The sequence below is a fragment of the Balaenoptera musculus genome, chromosome 14 (genome assembly GCF_009873245.2).
Source record: "Balaenoptera musculus isolate JJ_BM4_2016_0621 chromosome 14, mBalMus1.pri.v3, whole genome shotgun sequence".
NCBI lineage: Eukaryota > Metazoa > Chordata > Mammalia > Artiodactyla > Balaenopteridae > Balaenoptera > Balaenoptera musculus.
In genome coordinates this window covers 72,314,021-72,333,961 of record NC_045798.1, presented here as the reverse complement: position 1 = coordinate 72,333,961, position 19,941 = coordinate 72,314,021, and the positions used below count along the sequence as shown (strand labels likewise).

Sequence of the window (19,941 nt, the reverse complement as noted above, 5' to 3'; positions counted from 1 at the left end):
TCTTTAAATTTTATGGTATTCTGAGTTTCTCAAAAACAAGGCAAAAACATAATCATAAATTACAATAAAATACAAAGTATTATAAAAATCATTAATAAAGATAAAATTCATTTTGAAAACCATATTTCAAATATCTTTATGTTGAAACAACTGAGGCATTTATTTAAAAGACACGCCAAAAGAAAAAAAAAAAATTCCCTACTTACTAATACAGTGGTACTATTTGCAATACAGACTTATGAGGAGAAAAGTGAATAAGAAAATACTTACCCACTCTCGGATGCGCTCACAATATACTGTTTGTCACTAGAAGCACAAGCTTTAGATAAACAGGTGATTGAAGCTGTGTGACCAAACAACAGTGCTCGAGGATTAACCTAGAAATACACAAATATGTTGATATTAGTACCAAATTTTTTTAAGTAATCGTTTTTAGGAATCCTGTTAAATATTCAGTACAATATACAGATACAGATTTGAGAAGAACTGCTCAGAACACCAAAAACTAAGAGCTGCAAAACACTGACTCCCACCAATTTAATGCGCACAATCATCCCACCACGTAGTTCTAAAGTCAAAAGTGGAAAACCAAGAGGTGACATTACTTGCCCAATATCGTGCAGAGAATGATGGAACCAGGATTTAAAGCAGGGCAGTGTTTAGCGCTAAGCTCCAATACACTGAGATATCAGGTTAAGAATGTGAATTAGTATATAAAATAATTTAACCTCACCTATTTTTAAAATAATACTTTGCATGATTTGAAAGTACATTTGGAGTCTCTAGACCGACATCCCCAAACACAAAAAATAGAGAACAGGTACCCTACCAAAAGCTGATATCAATGTTAACTATCAGGAACCAGACTGACCTTCACAGGCTAATGATTTAGTGCCATAGTGCCTTATGAAAGGGTGGCTTAATACCCACGATTCTAAAACAGTCTAGCTATCAGCCCCCAAATTCATCTACTCTGTACCAAACTGTGTGCTATCATTTCAGGTTACCTCAAGGCCTTAAGTAATTTCAGGATATCTTTCTTAAACATTTAATACATACAAATAATATTTGTAACACATGTACAAGACATAAAAAAATACATAACCACACACTCAATACCCAGTTTACAAAAACAGAATATGATTAATACCTTTAAAGCCCCTTTCATGATATCCATTTTGCAAAGAATCAAAATCGCTTTAGCCATATTTTGCATAGTTATAATTAAAAGAAAAATACAATCATTGTTTATGGTTAGAACAGGCCTAGAATGTTTTCTCATACATCCAAAATTTTCTCATACATCCAACCCCATTTCTATACAGAGACTCTGTGTTCCTCCACTGGAAAAAAAAAAAAAATGCTCTTGGTCAATTCTTTAATTTCTCCCAAGAAAATCAAATTTACCAATTGTTAGTTTTATTTTCAATGTACATGGCTTTGCTAGAAAATCCCATTTTCAGTCATAATAGAGTAACTAGAACTGACTGTACTCCCACCAAAATCTAGAAAAATGAACAAAACTAATTGAATGAAGTATAAAAATCACATAATCATCTCAATAGAAGCAATAAAAGCATTTGACAAAACTCAATATCCCTTCATGATTAAAAACTCTCAACAAATTGGGTATAGAAGGAATGTACCCCAACATAATAAAGGCCATATACAACAAGCCCACAGATAACATCATATTCAACAGTAAAAAGCTAACAGCCTTTTCTCTAAGATCAAGAACAAGACAAAGATAGCTACTCTTGACATTTCTAATCAACATAATACTGGACGTCTTAGCCAGAGCAATTGGGCAAAAAAATAAACAAACAAAGCATCCAAATTGAAAAGGAAGAAGTAAAATTGTCTCTGTTTGTAGGTGACATGATCTTATATGTAGAAAATCCTAAAGACTCCACCAAAAGACTGTTAGAACTGATGAACAAATTCAGAAAACTTGCAGGATACAAAATAAACATACAAAAATCAGTTGTTTCTATAACAACAAGATATCTGACAGAGAAATTAAGAAAGCAATCCCACTTACAATAGCATCAAAAAGAATAAATTACTTAGAAATAAATTTAACCAAGGAGGTGAAACACCTGTATTCTGAAAATTGTAAGACACTAATGAAAGAAATGGAAGAAGAAAAAAATAACTGGAAAGATATCACATGTTCTTGGGTTGGAAGAATTAATGTTATTAAAAGGTCCATATTACCCAAAGCAATCTACAGAGTCAATGCAATCCTATCAAAATTCCAATGGTGTTTTTCAGAAATAGAAAAATAGAAAAAACCATGATAAAATTTGTGTGGAGCCATAAAAGACACCAAATAGCCAAAGCAATTTTGAGAAAGAACAAAGTTGGAGGCTTCACACAAGAAGTATTAATATAACTGAAGGAAAAATAAAAATATGGCATATTGTTATATTTATACCTTTTATCTATATCTCACCATATCTCATAAAAATTTGTCATAGTTATTAACTAATAAACATTTCACACATAATCAGTACAAAGATATATAAGATAATCTGTTCAACATATTCAAAAAACCATCCATCATCAAAGACCACAGTTCAAAAGTGACGGTTATCAAGTTATCAGTGGCAAGGTGTGATGTTTAGAATAAAATGATGTGATGTGTCAGTTCTTAAGAGTAAACACTAACATCAATGTTCCAATCTGGGACTTTGAGGCTACTAGCTCTATAGTCAGCCAATAAAAGGCACTTCTTTTTTTCCCCCCTTTAGCTTTTTTTTTCCTTTCTACTACCTGAGATGCTACAATTACATTCATTAACTAAATGCTTACTAGGTACAAGCGCTGTGATAACTGCTTAATACACATTCCTTCATAGAATCCTTACCACAACCTTGTGTAGTTGATCCTATTTGAAACATGGCAAGACTTAGGCACCAAATGGTTAAAAATTGCCAAAAGTCACACAGTTAGACACTACAGTAGCCAAGATTGAAGCCAACTTCATGCACCTGCAACATCTGAGCTCTTACCATAATGTTTCACTTCTTTCATTAATGCCATGTATTATACTATTCTCTGCAATTATAGTTTTATTCTCTGCAATTACAGCTTTATAGGTAGTCGAAGCATTAAAACACTGTATACTGTAGACAATACCTGCACTAACAGGTTCCCTCCTTTACTCTTATCACCATCTGTCTAGGTACTCACTAAACTACTGCTTCTGCAATATCTCTCAGATATTTTATTGCCACCATGTTAGGCCAGGCTGCCCTTTTCCACAGGTAAAAGGAGACCAAGATATGGATGGCAAAAGTTCTAGCTACAGTTTTGAATCCTTTCCTAACAAAAGAAGGGAAGACACCATGACCTCAAGAGAAGGTATTTTGTGCCCTCCCCACTCTGTATGTTACATGATTTCTTATTGGTCCTTCATAGGCATAAATGACTGCTATAAAGTACATTAAGAAGGCCCTCCATATGAATCAAAAGACAATAATGAAGGCACTTTTTATTCAGCCTTCTTTTCCCCTGGGTAAATAGTCCAATTCTCTTAATATCTTTCAAAGGATGTATTTCTCTCCTAGTCAGTCTCCTCTCCCCGCTTTATCCCTCTTACTTGAATTTAAATAAATATAACATTCTAGTGAAATTCATGCAAAAAATTCAGTAAAAGAATGGTTTCTAAGATCTTACAAGTAAGTCTTATTGCTTGTAATAATTCCAATAAAATGTGGTGGGATTTTGCTCTCCTTGTCACTACACTGCTGATTCATATTTAGTTTGCTATCAATCCTGAAGGCATATCACGTTCTACAACACTCATTTCCAGTCACTTTCCAAACTGTATCCCTAGCCTTGACATGTCATCCAAGTGTGTGGATCATTTTTTCAGTTGTAGCAATTCCATGCCTAGGTGAATACCTAAGAGCAACGAAAACATATGTCCACACAAAAACTCACACGCAAATGTTCAAAGCAGCATTATTCACTATGGTCAAAAGTAAAAACAATCCAAATGCCCATCAACTGTTCAGCAGACAAATAAAATGCAGTATACCTATACAATGGAATACCATTTGGCCATTAAAAGAAATGAAATATTGATACATGCTACAACATGGATGAACCTTGAAAATATTATGCTAAGTGAAAAAAGCCAGTCACAAAAGATCACATACTAAATGATTCTATTTACATAAAATGTCCAGAATAGGCAGATCTATAGAGACAGGAAATAGATTTGTGGTTGCCCAGGGGACATGGGGGTATATTGGGAGTAACTGCTACAAAGTACAAGGTTTGCTTCCGAGGTGATGAAAATGTTCTAAAATCGACTGTGGTAATGGCTGCACAACTCTGTGAACAGAGTAAAAAATCATTAAATTGTACACTTTAAAGAGTATATTGTATGGCATGTAAATTTTATTTCAATAAGGCTGTTAAAAAAAATGTTTAGTTAAAAAATCAACTTTCTTGCCTCTACATTCCATGCCAGCTACCACCCCATATTCTCTGTTCCCCCTTACAGAAAAATTCCTGGGGAGAGTTGTCAGAGATTGGAGGTTAAAATATGGAAAAAAAGAGTCTCTCCACAGAGAGCCAGCGCCCAGAAGCAGAGCACACTGAGCAAGCCACACCAGTAAAGGATGGCAAAAAGTACATAGCGACTTTTAAAATAAATATGACAAAATTTACAAACAGTTTTACAAAAAGTTTTGCTCTCTTCAAGACATTGACCTTAGAAGGTATAAATGCTCAAAATTGTTTTTTAATATCTTTTTTGGAAACCTCCTTCAATATGGTTAGAAATTTTCTGAAAAATCTTAAATGTGACATATTAAGCCAGGTAGGATAGCTATTATAATTGAATATCAAGCCAAAAGCCAGCAGAAGTCAACTCTGATGAATAATGTAAATAATCATTCTGAATACCAATTTTAGTCAAAATATATCTCACAGAAGATATATTATGAGGTCAAATTATTCTGGAACTGTGTTATTTTTTGTTAAGTAGTTTCTTGTATGTGAAAAGTATAATAGGCGCTTCAAACACTCACTTCCAAGTCTACTGAAAGATCCCAGAGACATATTTGCCCATCATGGCATCCAGTCACGATCGTGGACCCGTCATCTGTTAAAAGTACTGCTGAGATGCAGTGGGTTGGTGCTTTGCGACCCCAAAGAACGATGGGTAGAACAAGGCTGTTTCCTGCCATTGTGCTTTCAAACCTGGAAATGTTATAAGAATAATGTCAAATGTTACAATATTTCCTTCTAAAACATATTACACATTTTTCTTATGAAGCCAACTTGAACTTCCTAAGTGCCAAAAGTTCCTCTAAACATTACATATATAAATAAAACAGACACATATATAAAAGTATATAAAATCTAATTAAAATCTCAATTAATCCTCACAACAAATCACACAGTAAGTACTATTAGCGCTCCTCTTTCACATGTAAAGACAGTGAGTCATAAAGAGTTGCAAAGTGAAAATGGAAGAAATGGAGCCCCAGTCAAGACCCAGGCAGCCTGACTTAGAACCCGGGGTCTTACTCACTCTGCTATGCTACCAAGGCAAGTGAGGGCTCCAAATCTTGTTAAGTCTCCAAACCAATAATAGTTAGCAATGTCCAAGAAAAACTGAGAGTTTTTGACAGTGTCCTAAACATTAAAAAGAATACTGTCCACTGAGAAACTCATTCACCATATTTAGTACAAACCTATTATGTCTCAAAGTCACGAATGTCTTTTATTCTAAACTCTGAAACCTGAGGGATAAAGAACTTTAAACTCATTTCTGCATAATAAAAATTTAGTTCTGGTAAAGGTGTTTAAATCTGAGATGAATAATCAATTAAGCAGTGTATATTAGAGTACCCTGTTTGTAGCACAAATATAAGGAATTATTCCTTCATATGACAAAATTAAGATCTAGTTAGTGAAACAACTAGATTTAGGTGTTATAAACTGTGTGATTAAAGACTTAAATACTAGTTCAAAGAAGTTCAAGAGACATGAAAACTGGCATAATCAGAGAGGGTTCCATATAAGACAGAGACTCTGCCAGACCTTATGAGACACTAGGAGTCACTGATAGGCATGGTTTCTACGTGGCAACAAAAGATATGTGTATAATCTAGACTCTTTAGAACGCTAAGATTGTCCTAAGAAATTTTCAGAGACACTTAAAGGAATAACCACTTTCTACGAAAGAAACTAGTTTAATATCCATGGTCCTACTGCTGGTTGCTTTTAGCAAAAGTCTTTTCTTTAATCCACTACTTACACTCTTTAAACAAATAAATAAAACTAAAACTAAAATCCCTTTCCCTGGAAAGAAAATTAGGCAAGTAAAAAATTATGAATGATGTTTACCAAAAGCAGTCTATGTATATTACATCTTTTATTTTTTGTTAGAATTCATGGCTGTCATCAATTTGTTTCCCCCAAAACTTCATCTGTTTTCTATAAGTAAAAGTTGTTTGCTACAACTTGGGAAAAATTCCAAGTTCCCTTCCTATTTATAAAACAATTTATGTATCATGTTCAGCAGTTCATAGACTACTATGACACTAACAATTCTTTCCATATTCCTATTTAATATTAGAAAATGAAACAAAGCACTGAGCCAACTTTAACAAATTTGGTACAGCATGTTACTGGCTGAATAACATATCCAACAGTGACTTTCTCAAAAAGAGAATCTGGAAGGAGTTCATTTTTCCATGGTGACAACATTCGTTTTTAAGTTATATCACTGAAGATTTCTCTCAATTAAATAAGCTCACAGCATCTAACACAATATGGTGAGATCTGGAAAGAACATTTCTCTCGATATTTGAGCACTCGTATTCGATGCATATGCCTAGCTTGAAGAGAATGCAAATATACAGATTCAGGACTAAGGAATATGTGTGTGACAGGGACATGTGTCTGTTCTGATGCAACAGGAAAGAACATTCTGGTATTCAAGTGACAAGGAGCTCAAGGAAACCTGGAAGAAGAATACATTTCATAGCTCTTAAAACAAGTGAAAATAATCGCCCATAACATGATAAAGGTATTGGAAAACACAAGAAAACACATCCATCTCTAACTCAGCTTCTCCAGAAACTAAAACAAATCTTCACATTCTAACGAAAATCAGGAACTGACAGCCAATCAGAATCTGAGAAGAATTCTCATTAAGGGCTATTAAGAATCTTCATAAGGGAATACATTGTACTAATTTCCTAAAAACTGCCCTGACCACAAACTGAGTGGCTTAAAAAACAGAATTTGTTATCTCACAGCTCTTGAGCTAGAAGTCTGAAAGCAGGTATTGTCACAGTTAGTTCCTTCTGAGGGTTGTGAAGGGAAAGATCTGATCCACGCCTCTCTCCTTGGCTGGTAGAAGGCCAACTTCATGCTCACATGGTGTTCTCCTATGTACACGTCTCTCCCTTTTTTTATAAGGACACAGTCATGTTGGGTTAGGGCCCACCCTGATGACCTCATTTAACTTGATTACCTTTATAAAGACCTCCAAATAAGGGCACATTTTCAGGTACTAGAGGTTAAGACTTCAACATATGAATTTTAGGGGAACACAACTCAACTCATAGCAGGGACATGTCCTTTTAAAAGAACATAGCCTAAAATTAATTATCCAAAAAGCAATTCTCCCTTAGGAAATAATGTTACAGAACTTCACTATATCTTTTCCAGGGGATCATACTACATCAGCTTATCTGCTATTACAACTGCTTATCTGAGGAATTAGGTAAGAAATTCTGTCCAACCAAGGTGGGGGGGAGGGGGGGGTCGAATTCAAAACTCACTGCTCTATATCCAAGGACATTAGGGATTCATTGGGATAAGAAAAAAAAAAAAATCACATTTTTCTGGAAAAGGCCCAAATCAAAAGTGACTGAATAAATGATTAACACCATATAGTATTAACTGTAATAGAAACTCTGAAGAAAACTCTTACTAACTCTCCAAAATATTGTGTAAAATATACTCATATTTTGTAACTAATACATTAAGGGGAAATACCACCTTTCAAATTTTAGAGTTATAAATAAATATGCTGTACGACTAGATGCTCCTAAAAACAAAAGAATACTAAGAACATTCAATTTTCATCTATGTTTGTATCAAATTTGACTTAAAATTATATTTAGACATTGGCTATTAAATAAAACTTTTTTGCTGAAAAAGCTTTAGAGTCAAATAACAGCAGTTCTAGATTCTACCCCTCATTTTGCCACCAACCATGCAGGCTTTGAGCATATCATCTCATTTCTGAGGCTTAGTTTTCTCATCAAGAGGTAGTTATAAAATTAACTTTGAATCATTTTGAAGTCAAAGAAATCAAATCATAAAGAGCAGGGGTCTGAGAGATTAAAAATCAAGTCATCTCTTTTGGTTACCTTAATTTCATGCATTTTTCTATTTCACCTAATTGCACCTATTTCTCAGTTCTATACAGAAATAAAACCATACTTCAGTTAAAAACAACAACAAAAATAATAGTTGAAAGAACACTGAACTTACAGTCAGAAGAACTATCTTCAAATCCTGACTCTTCTATGCAATCTTGAAAAAGTTACCCCTCTAGGTCTCAGCTTCCCCATCTGTAAAAGATGGACAATAATACCCTCTTTTCAGAAAGCTGTCATAAAGGTTAAGAGATATCATATATGTAATGTAACTAGTAAAATATCCATCACATGGCAGATGATCAGCAACTATTAATTTTTTAAAAACACAGATTTTGCTATTCTTCACATTCTGCTTCCACATCTACTGATTTCTTTCAGCACTGTCGCTTAACATTTAATAAAGTTGTACTTTTCAAGAGGTTACTATTTTTCACTGACTTTTTGACACAATATAAAAGTACTACTACTGTATATGCCTGTCAAACAATTCTATCTGCAAATACGACAATTCAATTCTGCATGACTTTATTAGAAATAATACTACAAACTCCAATCCCAATACTAAGACAGCTTTCAAATTGAATTCTGATCTCATTTCCCAAGTTTCCATTCTGTGTCTATACCATGGAATTACAACAGTAGATAAAATAGACACATTGACCTACACAATGGGGCTTACACACATGCAAACAACTACCACAGAGTGTGATACAGGAGAAATCTCAAGACCTAATGGAGACACAAAAGATGGATATCCTAACCTATACTTCAGTGGGTCCAGGAAGGGTTCTTGGAAGAAATGATGAGTGAGAATGAGTAGTAATTACCCAAGGAAGAGGCTCAAGGAATCACATATTCTAAGTCCCCAAGGTAAGAGATCTCAATTCTTTCTGGACAGTGAAAATCGCAGGGCTGGCATTCAGAGCACAAAGGCAGAATGAGACAAGAAACAACAAGCCAACATGCACCAAATCATAAGAACTTGGTAACCCACCTCAAGGAATTTGGAGTTTAACCTGATAGCAATGGAAAACAGGTCAACTGTTTTAAATCTGATTAGCTTTTCAGAAAGATCCCTCTGGCTACAATACAAAAGGGAGGGAGAAAACTCTGGGTTTGAAGACCAGTGGGGCTACTGCAGTACTGCTGGTAAGAGAGATGGTGCCTAAATGTATCACAACTTCATTACTATTTCTGGATTTCTCTGTCTGATGGCTGTCTCCCCTACTAGTCTTTAAGCTCCCTAAGAACAAGAACCACATCGATATATTTACCACCATATGATGGGGAGCACAGTGTCTGCCATATGGGACGTCTTTAATAAATATATGATGAAGGGTAGCAGTGGTGAAAATGGTAATAATAAGATGAATATGAGAGCTATTTTAGATATACAATAGATAGGACTTGGTGTTCAGCACACCAAATTGATAAAAACACAACATAGATTTCGATACAGGTTTTTTACACAAAGGTACTCCAAGAACAAAAGTAAAGAGAAAACAATTTAAAATACTAAACGCCCTCTACATAAAGAATAGGCACTATTATTATGATGCTGATGCCCAGGGAAGTCATCAATAATTTCAGATTCTAATATGTGAGGTAAATTATTATACACCTAACCAGAATTTACAAATTTAGGTTTTGAGAAGGAAGAAGACACTACAAGGTTTCACAATGGTCTTGAGCAGGACCAGAGTTTAAAGAGACTTAATGGTCCCATAACTATATATCCACCTAAGCAGAGAAGCAGTATGCTAAGACTATTTGAGATAGTATGGAGTTTGGAGTAACACAGAGAAAACTGCAGACAGGAAAACCAAATGGGATGCTACTGCAATAAGCCTGGGTGCAGTGATAAGAACCTGGCTAAAATGATGAGAGTTTTGAAAGAAAAAGAAAATATAAGGCATCATAGAAGAACAGTAAATCATGGGGTTTGATGAAATATGTAAGGCCAGAGGCAAGAAAAAGACATGAATGACTATTACTGTTGCAACAAAAATAGAAATGAAATTTTTCCTCTCCTGATAACCAGGAAAATAAAGGGAACAGTGAACAGGCTAGAGAAGAAACATAAACTGGCATGAGTTAATCAATCCTAGTTTTATTTTAACTGTTACTAATCTGTAGTGTCTATAGTTAGATTTGTCCTTCACAAAACTAACCTGTCACCCCAATCCTGTGTAATTTAGGTAATTTACACCCTGCACCTGGTATTTACTCTTTACTTTCCCTATAAACTCTTGTAGCAAATAACCCCTTGTAGCTGTTTGCATTTCAGAAAGGAGGTCATATGTAGACCGATAACCCAGAGGCTAACGGACCCAATCACCAGGTTGCCTGACTCCAGCAATGGCTGTTTTGAAATAATGCAAGAAGAAGAAGAATGCAAGACCTTCACCATTTTGATCCTTATCACTCACTTCGGACTTCGAACTCCCCTATAAGAATCCCTGTAATTCCCCAGGAAGCTGGGGGCACAGTTCTTGAGGCACTAGCCTGCTGTGTCTTCCCTTTGCCTGTCAAAGAAAATAAAAAGCCTTTCTATTTCTTATCTTCCATTTCTCTGTCTCCGTATTGTTATTCGGCATCAGTGCACAGGGAGCCAGATTTGGCAACATTACTTTCCAAGCAGAGTGATAAGAGAAAGTAAGCAAGCATGGGGGGGGGGGGTGGGGAGGAGGGGGGAGGGAGAGAGGAAAATAAGAACGTAATGAGGCAACAGAGGAACAGAGGCATAATCTGGTCTCAGAGAAATTAGAGCTCAGGAAATACGTTCACAAAATGGCACCAGAGAACTCAACAAAAAGCGTCTCACGTGAACGGCAAAAATCCAATCACCCTTTGCCTGTATCAGTGAACCAAGTCATTGCAGAAGTTGATGAAATAAGGGTCAACCTCCTGTTGTTTTGCTTTTGTTTTTGATATTTAAGCAGTTGTAAAAGAAAGGCTTTTGTAACTGACCAAGAAAAAAAAAAAAAATCTGGCTCCCTAATATAGAAATGGAGAGAAGTATACAGCTCGGTACCATCTTATAGAGAGCTATTTGAGTGGATATTTATTTATTTATTCTTTATAAACACAAGTACATAATATTTGAAATTCCAATTTATTACAAGTTTACCCTTCAATGGGGCCCTTCCTCCTTAAAGATAATTTAAAAAACAACAAACAACCCAGGTGTCACTAAAGTGGGAACACGGACTTCTCACTGTTACCAAGAACAGACTGGCTCCAGGGTAAGAGGCAGGGAAGGCGTTGGTGACTGGACTTTGAAACTGTAACAGCAGCGCTAACTCCAAGCCTGGGGGAGCCAGAACGGTAAACCTATCCAGCAGCCCCTGGAGCAAACCCCACTTTAAGACGTTTTATTCTCAGGTTCTGTAAGCGGCAATCCCCTTAGTGGACTTCTTTTCCCTTAATTTAAATAGGCACAGAAGAGCTTAGTTGCTCACATTTTCCAAATTCAAAGTTGATAGAAAAGAAAATTAAACCCTGTTTTGCAGTTTTATCAAAATCTGCCATAAAAGGGAAAGAAGACGACAAAGTTTTGCCTAAACATAACTACTCACTATGGGAAGGGGCCGCTGAGCCCCTCCTCCCGCCCTCCACATTTAGGTCCTTCAGCAACTCTCTCAAAATTACACTTGCAAACTCATCTCAGAGCTCAGAGGCACACACAGACCTCCTGATTCCTAATGAAATAAATACCCTTCCTTATTCTATGTTGTCTGCATTTACCACAAAATTCCATTTACCAGAAAACTTCATTCTCCAGTCAATCTGGTTAATCAAGATTTTACTAAATCGCATTACTCAAAGGTAAGTAGAACTGTAGTCTTTATGGATAAAATGATCTGATGTCTGGGGTCTGGCATGTGGGAGATGGTGGAGGGGAAGAGTGGGTAAGAGGTATCGGAAGGGATGAAGATGAAACAGGATCGTAAGTGTGATGGGTGGTACACATCCAGATCCACCTCGGGAATAAAGGACAGCCACTGAGAGCACTGGGCTGTCAGCCCCCACTAACGACGCCCCCAAAGGGAGACACCTTGCCCCCTTCCAGTAGGACAGCCCACATCCAACGACTGATCAATCCAGGGATAAACAGTAAAGGCCAGGCCCCCTCATATCAATTCAGTATAGTTCTGAAGGGTCATTCCATCTTTGGAACTACCCCCAGGGTCAACTGAGATTCCGCTGAGACTCATTACAGCTCAACTTCTCCCTCTGGCCAAACCTGCTTCCTTTCCCCGGCTGTCGGGACTAAGATCCCTCCCTTATAAACCTGAGTGCTAATCTCCATCTCAGAATCTGCTCGCCAGGCAACCCAAACTGTAAAAATAAGCGTTGAAGTTCCTTTTAGTATAAGAGTGTTCATTACATTGTTCTCACTGTTTTTATGTGCTTGAAAATTTCTCTAATTGTTAATGGGTACATGTTAAGAACTTTAGTGTCCATAAATCAGGGATTAAATAAATCATTAGAGAGTCTTACAATGGAACACTGCAGCATGAGATATGAAATAATCTCCAAAATATATAGTGGGAGGAAAAGGTGCAGTACAGTGTGTAAAATACATTCCCATTTTAGGTTCTAAAAGGGGTATATATATATGTATCTACACACATCTGTAATACACACACGCAAACGTTTAGAATAATTCTGTAATGATACCAAATTTAAAAAAAAAAAAAAAAACAGTAATGAAAACTACCTCTGAAAAGGAAGAGTAAGAGAAGAGACTGGATTGAGTGGGAATCCTGATTCTCAAGATAAATCCTTTGGTCTTAAGGGTTTTTTTTCCCCCGGCCTTTGGGTATTTCACTGTATTCCAAAAGACAGTTTAATAAATAAATTAATTAAATGGCCCACGGGACTTCTCTGGCGGTCCAGCGGTTAGGATGCCGCACTTCCACTGCAAGGGGCCCAGGCTCGATCCCTGGTCGGGGAACCAAGATCCCACAAGATGGGCGGGGCCAAAATAAATCAACAAATAAAATAAAATCCATGGCCCTGATTCACCAGGTTCTTTTCTTGTAAAGATGCACATACACACACAACATGGAGTTTTCAAAAAAACGTTTAACTTTAACAAGTATTTGTCTTTAGCCTATAACCTGTTCCAGCACTAGCTCCTCTCTGCCGTGAGTGCCCTGTCCCCAAACCTGTGATTCACTGCTCCTGCAACCACGTTTTCACAAGATTTTCTACACACTGGTGCAGAACACTCGTCACTTTGTGTGTAGTTATTTGTTTATAAATGCATCCATTCCACTAAAATCTGTTTCCCTGGAGAGTAAAACCAAATCATCGACATAAGCCCACCATCTTTGTTATTTAATCATTATCAAGCAAACTGCATTCCACTGGGATTTGAGGTGACTTACCAGCACCTAGAATAGTTATAGACTTTTACTAGTGACCAATATGTACTTATTGAATGAATAAACAGAGAATAACAGTAATTAGCATTTATTAAGCTTTCACTGTGTGCCAAGCAAGGTATTTCTGAGGAAGGAATATCTCATCTTTTTTGCTAAATCTAATTCTTCCTGGACTCTTTGAAGGATCTTACTCCCTTAATTATCCTTTCACTGTCTACCATTTCATCTGTCTTTCAGTTAAATTAGGCTTTGTCCTTCAAACATGTTCACATCTCATTTTTGTCCAAAACACCTTCACTTGTTAATAGCCCCTGCTTGTAAATCTAGTAATTGCTATCTCTCTCTCTCTCTCTCTCATTCATTCTTTCTCTCACTTTATCTCTCTGTTTCTCTCACTGTAATTACAATCAACATCTTGAAACCCGTGGTCTTAAACACAGTGTTTCCATTTCCTTACTACAAAAGGCCTCATGTAATCTAGATTCTATCTTCAAACATACCTAATCTAAGGATGCTCAAGATCGCCCTCTACATGAAGAGGTCAACATTTCTCTAATATGATACTCCAGGAAAGAACTCTCCAATATCGCAGAGAGAAGCAAGGCCTTAGGAGAGAAGTGAGGAAAGAGAGGATGCTTTGACATTAATGTACTGTTGATACCTACACTTTCTAACCATCTTACTCAGTCCCTACATTATATTCAGTCTTACACAGTCACTAGTTGGACACAGCTGATCATTTGCAAATCCTCAACCCTCTCTCTTTGGTTTCTGGTACAGCGCACTCTCCCAATTATCTTCTTCCTATTTTTTCAGCTTTATTCTGCCCAGCTATGTGAAGGCCTAGAAAGCCCTAAGAAAAATTCAAGGAACAAGGGAGAATCTTTCATCCCTGTTTTTCACTAGATTTGGACTTTTTTTTTTTTTTTTTGGCTGCACCTTGCAGCAGCCTGTGGAATCTCAGTTCCCCTATCAGGGATTGAACGACACAGCAGTGAAACCCTAGAATACTAACCACTAGGCAACCATGGAACTCCCAAGGGAATTTTTTTTTTTTTTTTTTTTTTTTTTTTTTGTGGCCACACCGCGTGACATGAGGGATCCTAGTTCCCGGACCAGGGATAGAACCTGTGCCCCCTGCAGTGGAAGTGCAGAGTCTTAACCACTGGACTGCCAGGGAAGTCCCCCAAGGGAATATTTTTTAAATTTGATTGTTCTTTTAATAAAAGGCTTAAGATGAAATTTACTTTTCCCCTTGTGGTTCTCCCCAACTTTTTATTACAAAAAATGTTGAATATACAAAAAGTTTGAAAATAGTATAAAGATCACTCAAGATCACTCCATAAATAATATTTTGTCAAATTTCCCTTGTCAATACATGTGTATATAGAGAGACTTTTTTTTGCTGAGTCATTTGAAAATAACCTACACATATCATGACAATTCACCCCATATACCAAGCTTAAAAATAAGAGCATTTTCCTTCATAAACACAATGCCATTATCACAATCACCATTATCAATACCATAATAATTCTCTAATAGTATCTAAAATCCAGTCCATATTCAAATTACTTCGACTGTCTAAAAAATATCTTTTATAATTGTTTTTAAACCAGTAAGTAAAATATTCAAGTTTTACTCACTGCATTTGGTTGTGATGCCTCTTTACTCTTTAGTTCTAGAACAGTCCTACTTCATTTTTCATATTAACTTTCACTCTTCATATTAACTTTAAATAAACAAAACCAACTGCTTATAGAATGTTCCAGATTTTAGATTTGTCTGATTTTATTTACAATGTCATTTATCACATGTTCATCTATCTCCTGTTCTTCCTATAAACTGGAAGTTGGATCTAAAGGCATCATCAGGCTCAAGTGAAACATGTTTGGCAAGTATCCTTCATAGATGATATACACTTCACACTGCATCACCACAGGAGACGTAACATCACACTGTCCCACTATCGGTGATGCCACCTATGACCATTTGACTAAGGCAGTGACTACCAGATACCTCCACTGTAACTATTTTTCCCCTTTAAGACCGTGAATAACCTATGGAGTGATACTCTGATAAGACCATACTGTTCTGCAAAATCTCATGGGATACTGGTATCCCATGTGATCTCTAAAAGCTATAAAAGTCAAGATTACATATGAAAAATCTAGGATCAGATCAATGTTCATTCCTCTATATTGCCTTTCTAATGCTCAAATGCAAAAGCAAGATGTATTTCTAGCCCAGGAATACAGGCATTTTCACCAGAGAGTCAATACTGTCTTGGTCTGTTTGCTTCCTGTGCCCCAAGGCAGGCCCTCTGAGACCTGCAGACAAAAACAAACTCAAATTCTCTCTCATGAGAACAGGCACACATGAACAAGAGCAGGCAGGCCTCCGCTACCCACCTACCCATGGGGATTATGAAAAGCAGGGACTACAGACTAAATAACTAAACATGCTTGCCTCCGTTGCAATGAATGAAGAAAGAAATCTTTAAAGGTTTATTCAAATTCTCAGAACATCCCTACATCACTTGTCAAAAAAGTGTGTTCAAGTCAAATTCATGGTTTGATGAAGGAAGTAGTCATTAATATTATGAATTTTCTTTGTGCTTGTGCCTTTGCTTTCAACTCATTGAAGACTTAGAAAAAACTGAATCAGGTGATGAAGACTGTTTATTATAATGCAATGAGATAGCTAGATCATAAAATGCATGAAGGAATTACTGAGCTGCTTCCTCAGAACAAAGGGTGTCTGGAATTAAACAGTTGTGAGGGACACCACCTCCTGAACACCAAGCTTGTCGCTAAGTTGACAAGATAATACTCTCTTATTTGAGTGGCAAGAAATCTACTCCCAGTGAACTTGATACTTTAGGATGGCTTTGCTAAAGGAAGTTCCAGTATTCTGTTTCAGAAGAACATGTGGCATGGGCAGATGGCAACAGAAGACTACACTTACTTCTCATCGCTAAGGCAGCCCTGAGCGAGCCAGAGCTGGGTTGTGAAGAACTGTAGAGCTATCTGGTCAAAAATAAATCACAATTTAAAAAATGATTCATCGATTTTGAGGCATATGAATCACGTTTTAAATTTCTGCAGCTACTTATGCTCTATCCATCACCAACCTGCCTCAGTTTCAAGAGTTACTGATTAACCTAAAAGCAAACTATGCCCACCAAGCCCCTACGTTCTAGGGTAAACAGATCCCATCTGGTAGAACCAACCTCAACCTCATCTCCCGAACCACCTCTCATTTCACCTCCATCCCCAACCATTCCTACTTCTTTTCCTCACACTGCCATCAAAACTCTAAACTGAGCACTGAAGCTTCTCATTGTTCATAAATTAAAATACCCAGAAGAAGAAACAAACATGCTTTCCCAACTAGAAGATGAACTGTCACAATATGGGGATCAGTAAGCTGTGCTGAGTAAGTGTGAAGATCTGAGAGTCACACTAACTAGGGCAGGCCCAGCTCCCCCATTTATTAACTGTAACCTTAAGGAAATATGTACCTCTTTCCAAATCAGAATGTCCTTGTTTGTAACATTATCCCCCTCCTTATATCAATGCATAGATTATAGAAAAGTTTCCACCTGTCACACAAATGCTCTTGACCAGGTCACCAAAACCTCCCCATTGCTAAACCCAGTGTCAAGTCATAATCCGCATCTTTCTTGACCTACCAACAGCATTTGGCATAGTTCATACTTCCTCTCCCTTGAAACACTTTTTCACTTGGCCCCCAAGTCTTCACACTTTCCTGCTTCCTTTAGTCTCCATGGCTTTAGTCTCCATTTTTCCTCATTTTCTGACCTTTAAATATTGGCATACCCAGAGCTTAGTCCTTGGACTTCTCTCCTCTGGCAATACTCCCTCCCTCCCTCCCTCAGTGATCTCACCAAGCCTCGCAGCTTTAAATACCAGCTTTACATTAACAATTTCCCAGTTTCTAGCTGGTGGCTCTCTTCTGATTCCACATATGCAGTTTCCTACTCAACATTTCCATCTGGATAGCTTATAAGCTTCTCAAGCTTGACATGTTCAAAAGTGAGTCTCCAGTCTTCTTCCCCAAATCTGCCCCTCCCATAGTCTTCCCCATCTCAAGTAAGGGCAAGTCCATCTTTAGAGCTCCTTCAACCACTTTAGGTCTCTGCTAAAATGTCATCTTCTCAGTGAGGCCTTTCCTGAGCAGCATAAATTGCAAAATCCACCACCCCAATGGTATTTTATTATACTTCTCCAGAGCACTTACAATCATTTAACATACGAAGTGTTATTTATTTCTTGTCTGAATCTGCCACTATAACAGAAGCTCCAAGAAGGTGATGATTTATGTTTGTTTTGTTCTATACTGTATTCCCAGAGCCTAGAATTTCTGCCACATATGAGGTACCCAAATATTTACTGAATAAATGAACGAAGTAATGAATGATGTTCGTTTGCTTGGCTTTAAAAATGTTGTACACTTCAATAAATTAAAATACATCTTGATTTTACATGCTTCAGATTTCAGAGTTTCTTTTCAATGGATTTTTCTATAATAATGCCAACAATTAATACAAGTCTCCTTAATCAAATCCCTGTTAATGTACTAATTGCTTTTCCCCAGCTGCAGGTTGCACCTATATTCTAGCCTCTTTTACTCTGTGACACATACACAAGACATGTCTTAGGACCTATGCAGCAAATCACCTAACATGGTTTACTTTAATTGATCGCTACCACACTCACCAAGGCCTGTTAGTGAATCACAAAACTGTCTCAAACTAAGTAAACTGATATTGCATTAGAGCGAACTTTTCATTCCCATTAATGGTGGTTTTTTACTGTTTGTTTGTATTTGAAATGTTCAGAAAAAAGAAGAGCCCTTAAGGAAGACAGCCAAATAAAAAATTTGAATGTGAGAACAGAAGATAACTGGCACATTCTATCAATCTGTTATCATTGACATATACTAACTACCAACATTCAGAGAGAAATATGTATGTGCAAAACACTAGTAAAATGTTTTCAGTGAGTTTGAAGGGTCATAAATTACAATTGCTAACTGAATGGGAGGCAGTGGTTAAAAAGCCACGTCTTTCCAGTAGTTTTCTATTCTACAAGAGCCTACAGAATAACTCTCAGTACTTCAGAAATTTTCTCCTCCCTGAACTGACCAGGGCCCTAACATTTTATTGTTCCAACATTTTTTGACGACTACTAACACAAGCAACCATCAGCCCAAAAAACCTACATTTTCATTAAACATCACCAACACATTTTGGAAAAGATGCCTAATTTTATTTAAAATATTTACTATTTTATGAATATCGTGTATATGTTACTTAATAGAAAACAAAAAAATTCCACTTGGACAGGACTTCCTGAATGCAGTCATGGTCTAGGACTTCTTCCAACAATATCTTTTGTGCTCTTATCAGCAAAGTGGCTTTAAGTATCAGATACAGATCAAGGCAAATGAATGTGCACAGAGTTCAAATTCTAAGTTAACATCACAATCATAGTATCTATAAGTAGAAAGGTAAGGTACCCTCTTACTGATGACAGGATCTCACTGAGCCATACATAAGCTCTCAGTTGGTTCTGCCCATGATCACTGGCATGCATATATGTAAGATTATGAACTCTCTGTAAAGGGCAACAATGAATGGACAAAATGGGACTAGAACCTATAAACCCCCATACTCTAATCATTGAGTTTATCCGTCGCAACAAACAAAACAGTGTCACAGAGAAATGTAACAGATAAACCAGGAATAAAAGCACTACCTAGTTCCAAGCCTAACTCTACAAGTACCAAAACTATTTCAAGATTTCTACTATGGATTTTGATCTCTGTCTAGTAGAACACACACCCACAAAGGTAGAATATCAATATATGAAAATCAATAGCATTTTCTTCTATCAGCAATAATCTACTTTAAATTAGTATCTATTCATGATATTTTTTAAAACTGCAAAAAATTTCTTCATGCTCAGTCATAAATGGAAAGCCATTCCATGCTCTTGGATAGGGTGATCTAATATTATAAAAATGTCAATTCTCCCCAAAATAAACCTATAAATTCAATGCATACTAAATCAAAATTCTAGTTGTGCTGTCTTTAGAAACTC

The 19,941-nt window shown here is 36.7% G+C and overlaps 1 protein-coding gene across 4 annotated transcripts in view; it reads right to left on the bottom strand.

Annotated features, from left to right (window-relative positions):
- WDR7 (WD repeat domain 7) overlaps positions 1–19,941 on the bottom strand; it is a 354,664-nt gene that overhangs the window by 329,492 nt on the left and 5,231 nt on the right. For 3 of the 4 annotated variants that reach the window (XM_036874818.1, XM_036874817.1, XM_036874816.1), the window contains exons 2-4: positions 8,533–8,612; positions 5,046–5,217; positions 271–377 (exon numbers count right to left, since the gene is read on the bottom strand). In XM_036874818.1, the coding sequence (XP_036730713.1) occupies positions 271–377; positions 5,046–5,204 (266 nt within the window). In that variant the 5' untranslated portion in view covers positions 5,205–5,217; positions 8,533–8,612. The remainder of the gene's footprint in view (positions 1–270; positions 378–5,045; positions 5,218–8,532; positions 8,613–19,941) is intronic. The other variant, XM_036874819.1, reaches the window with a different exon arrangement.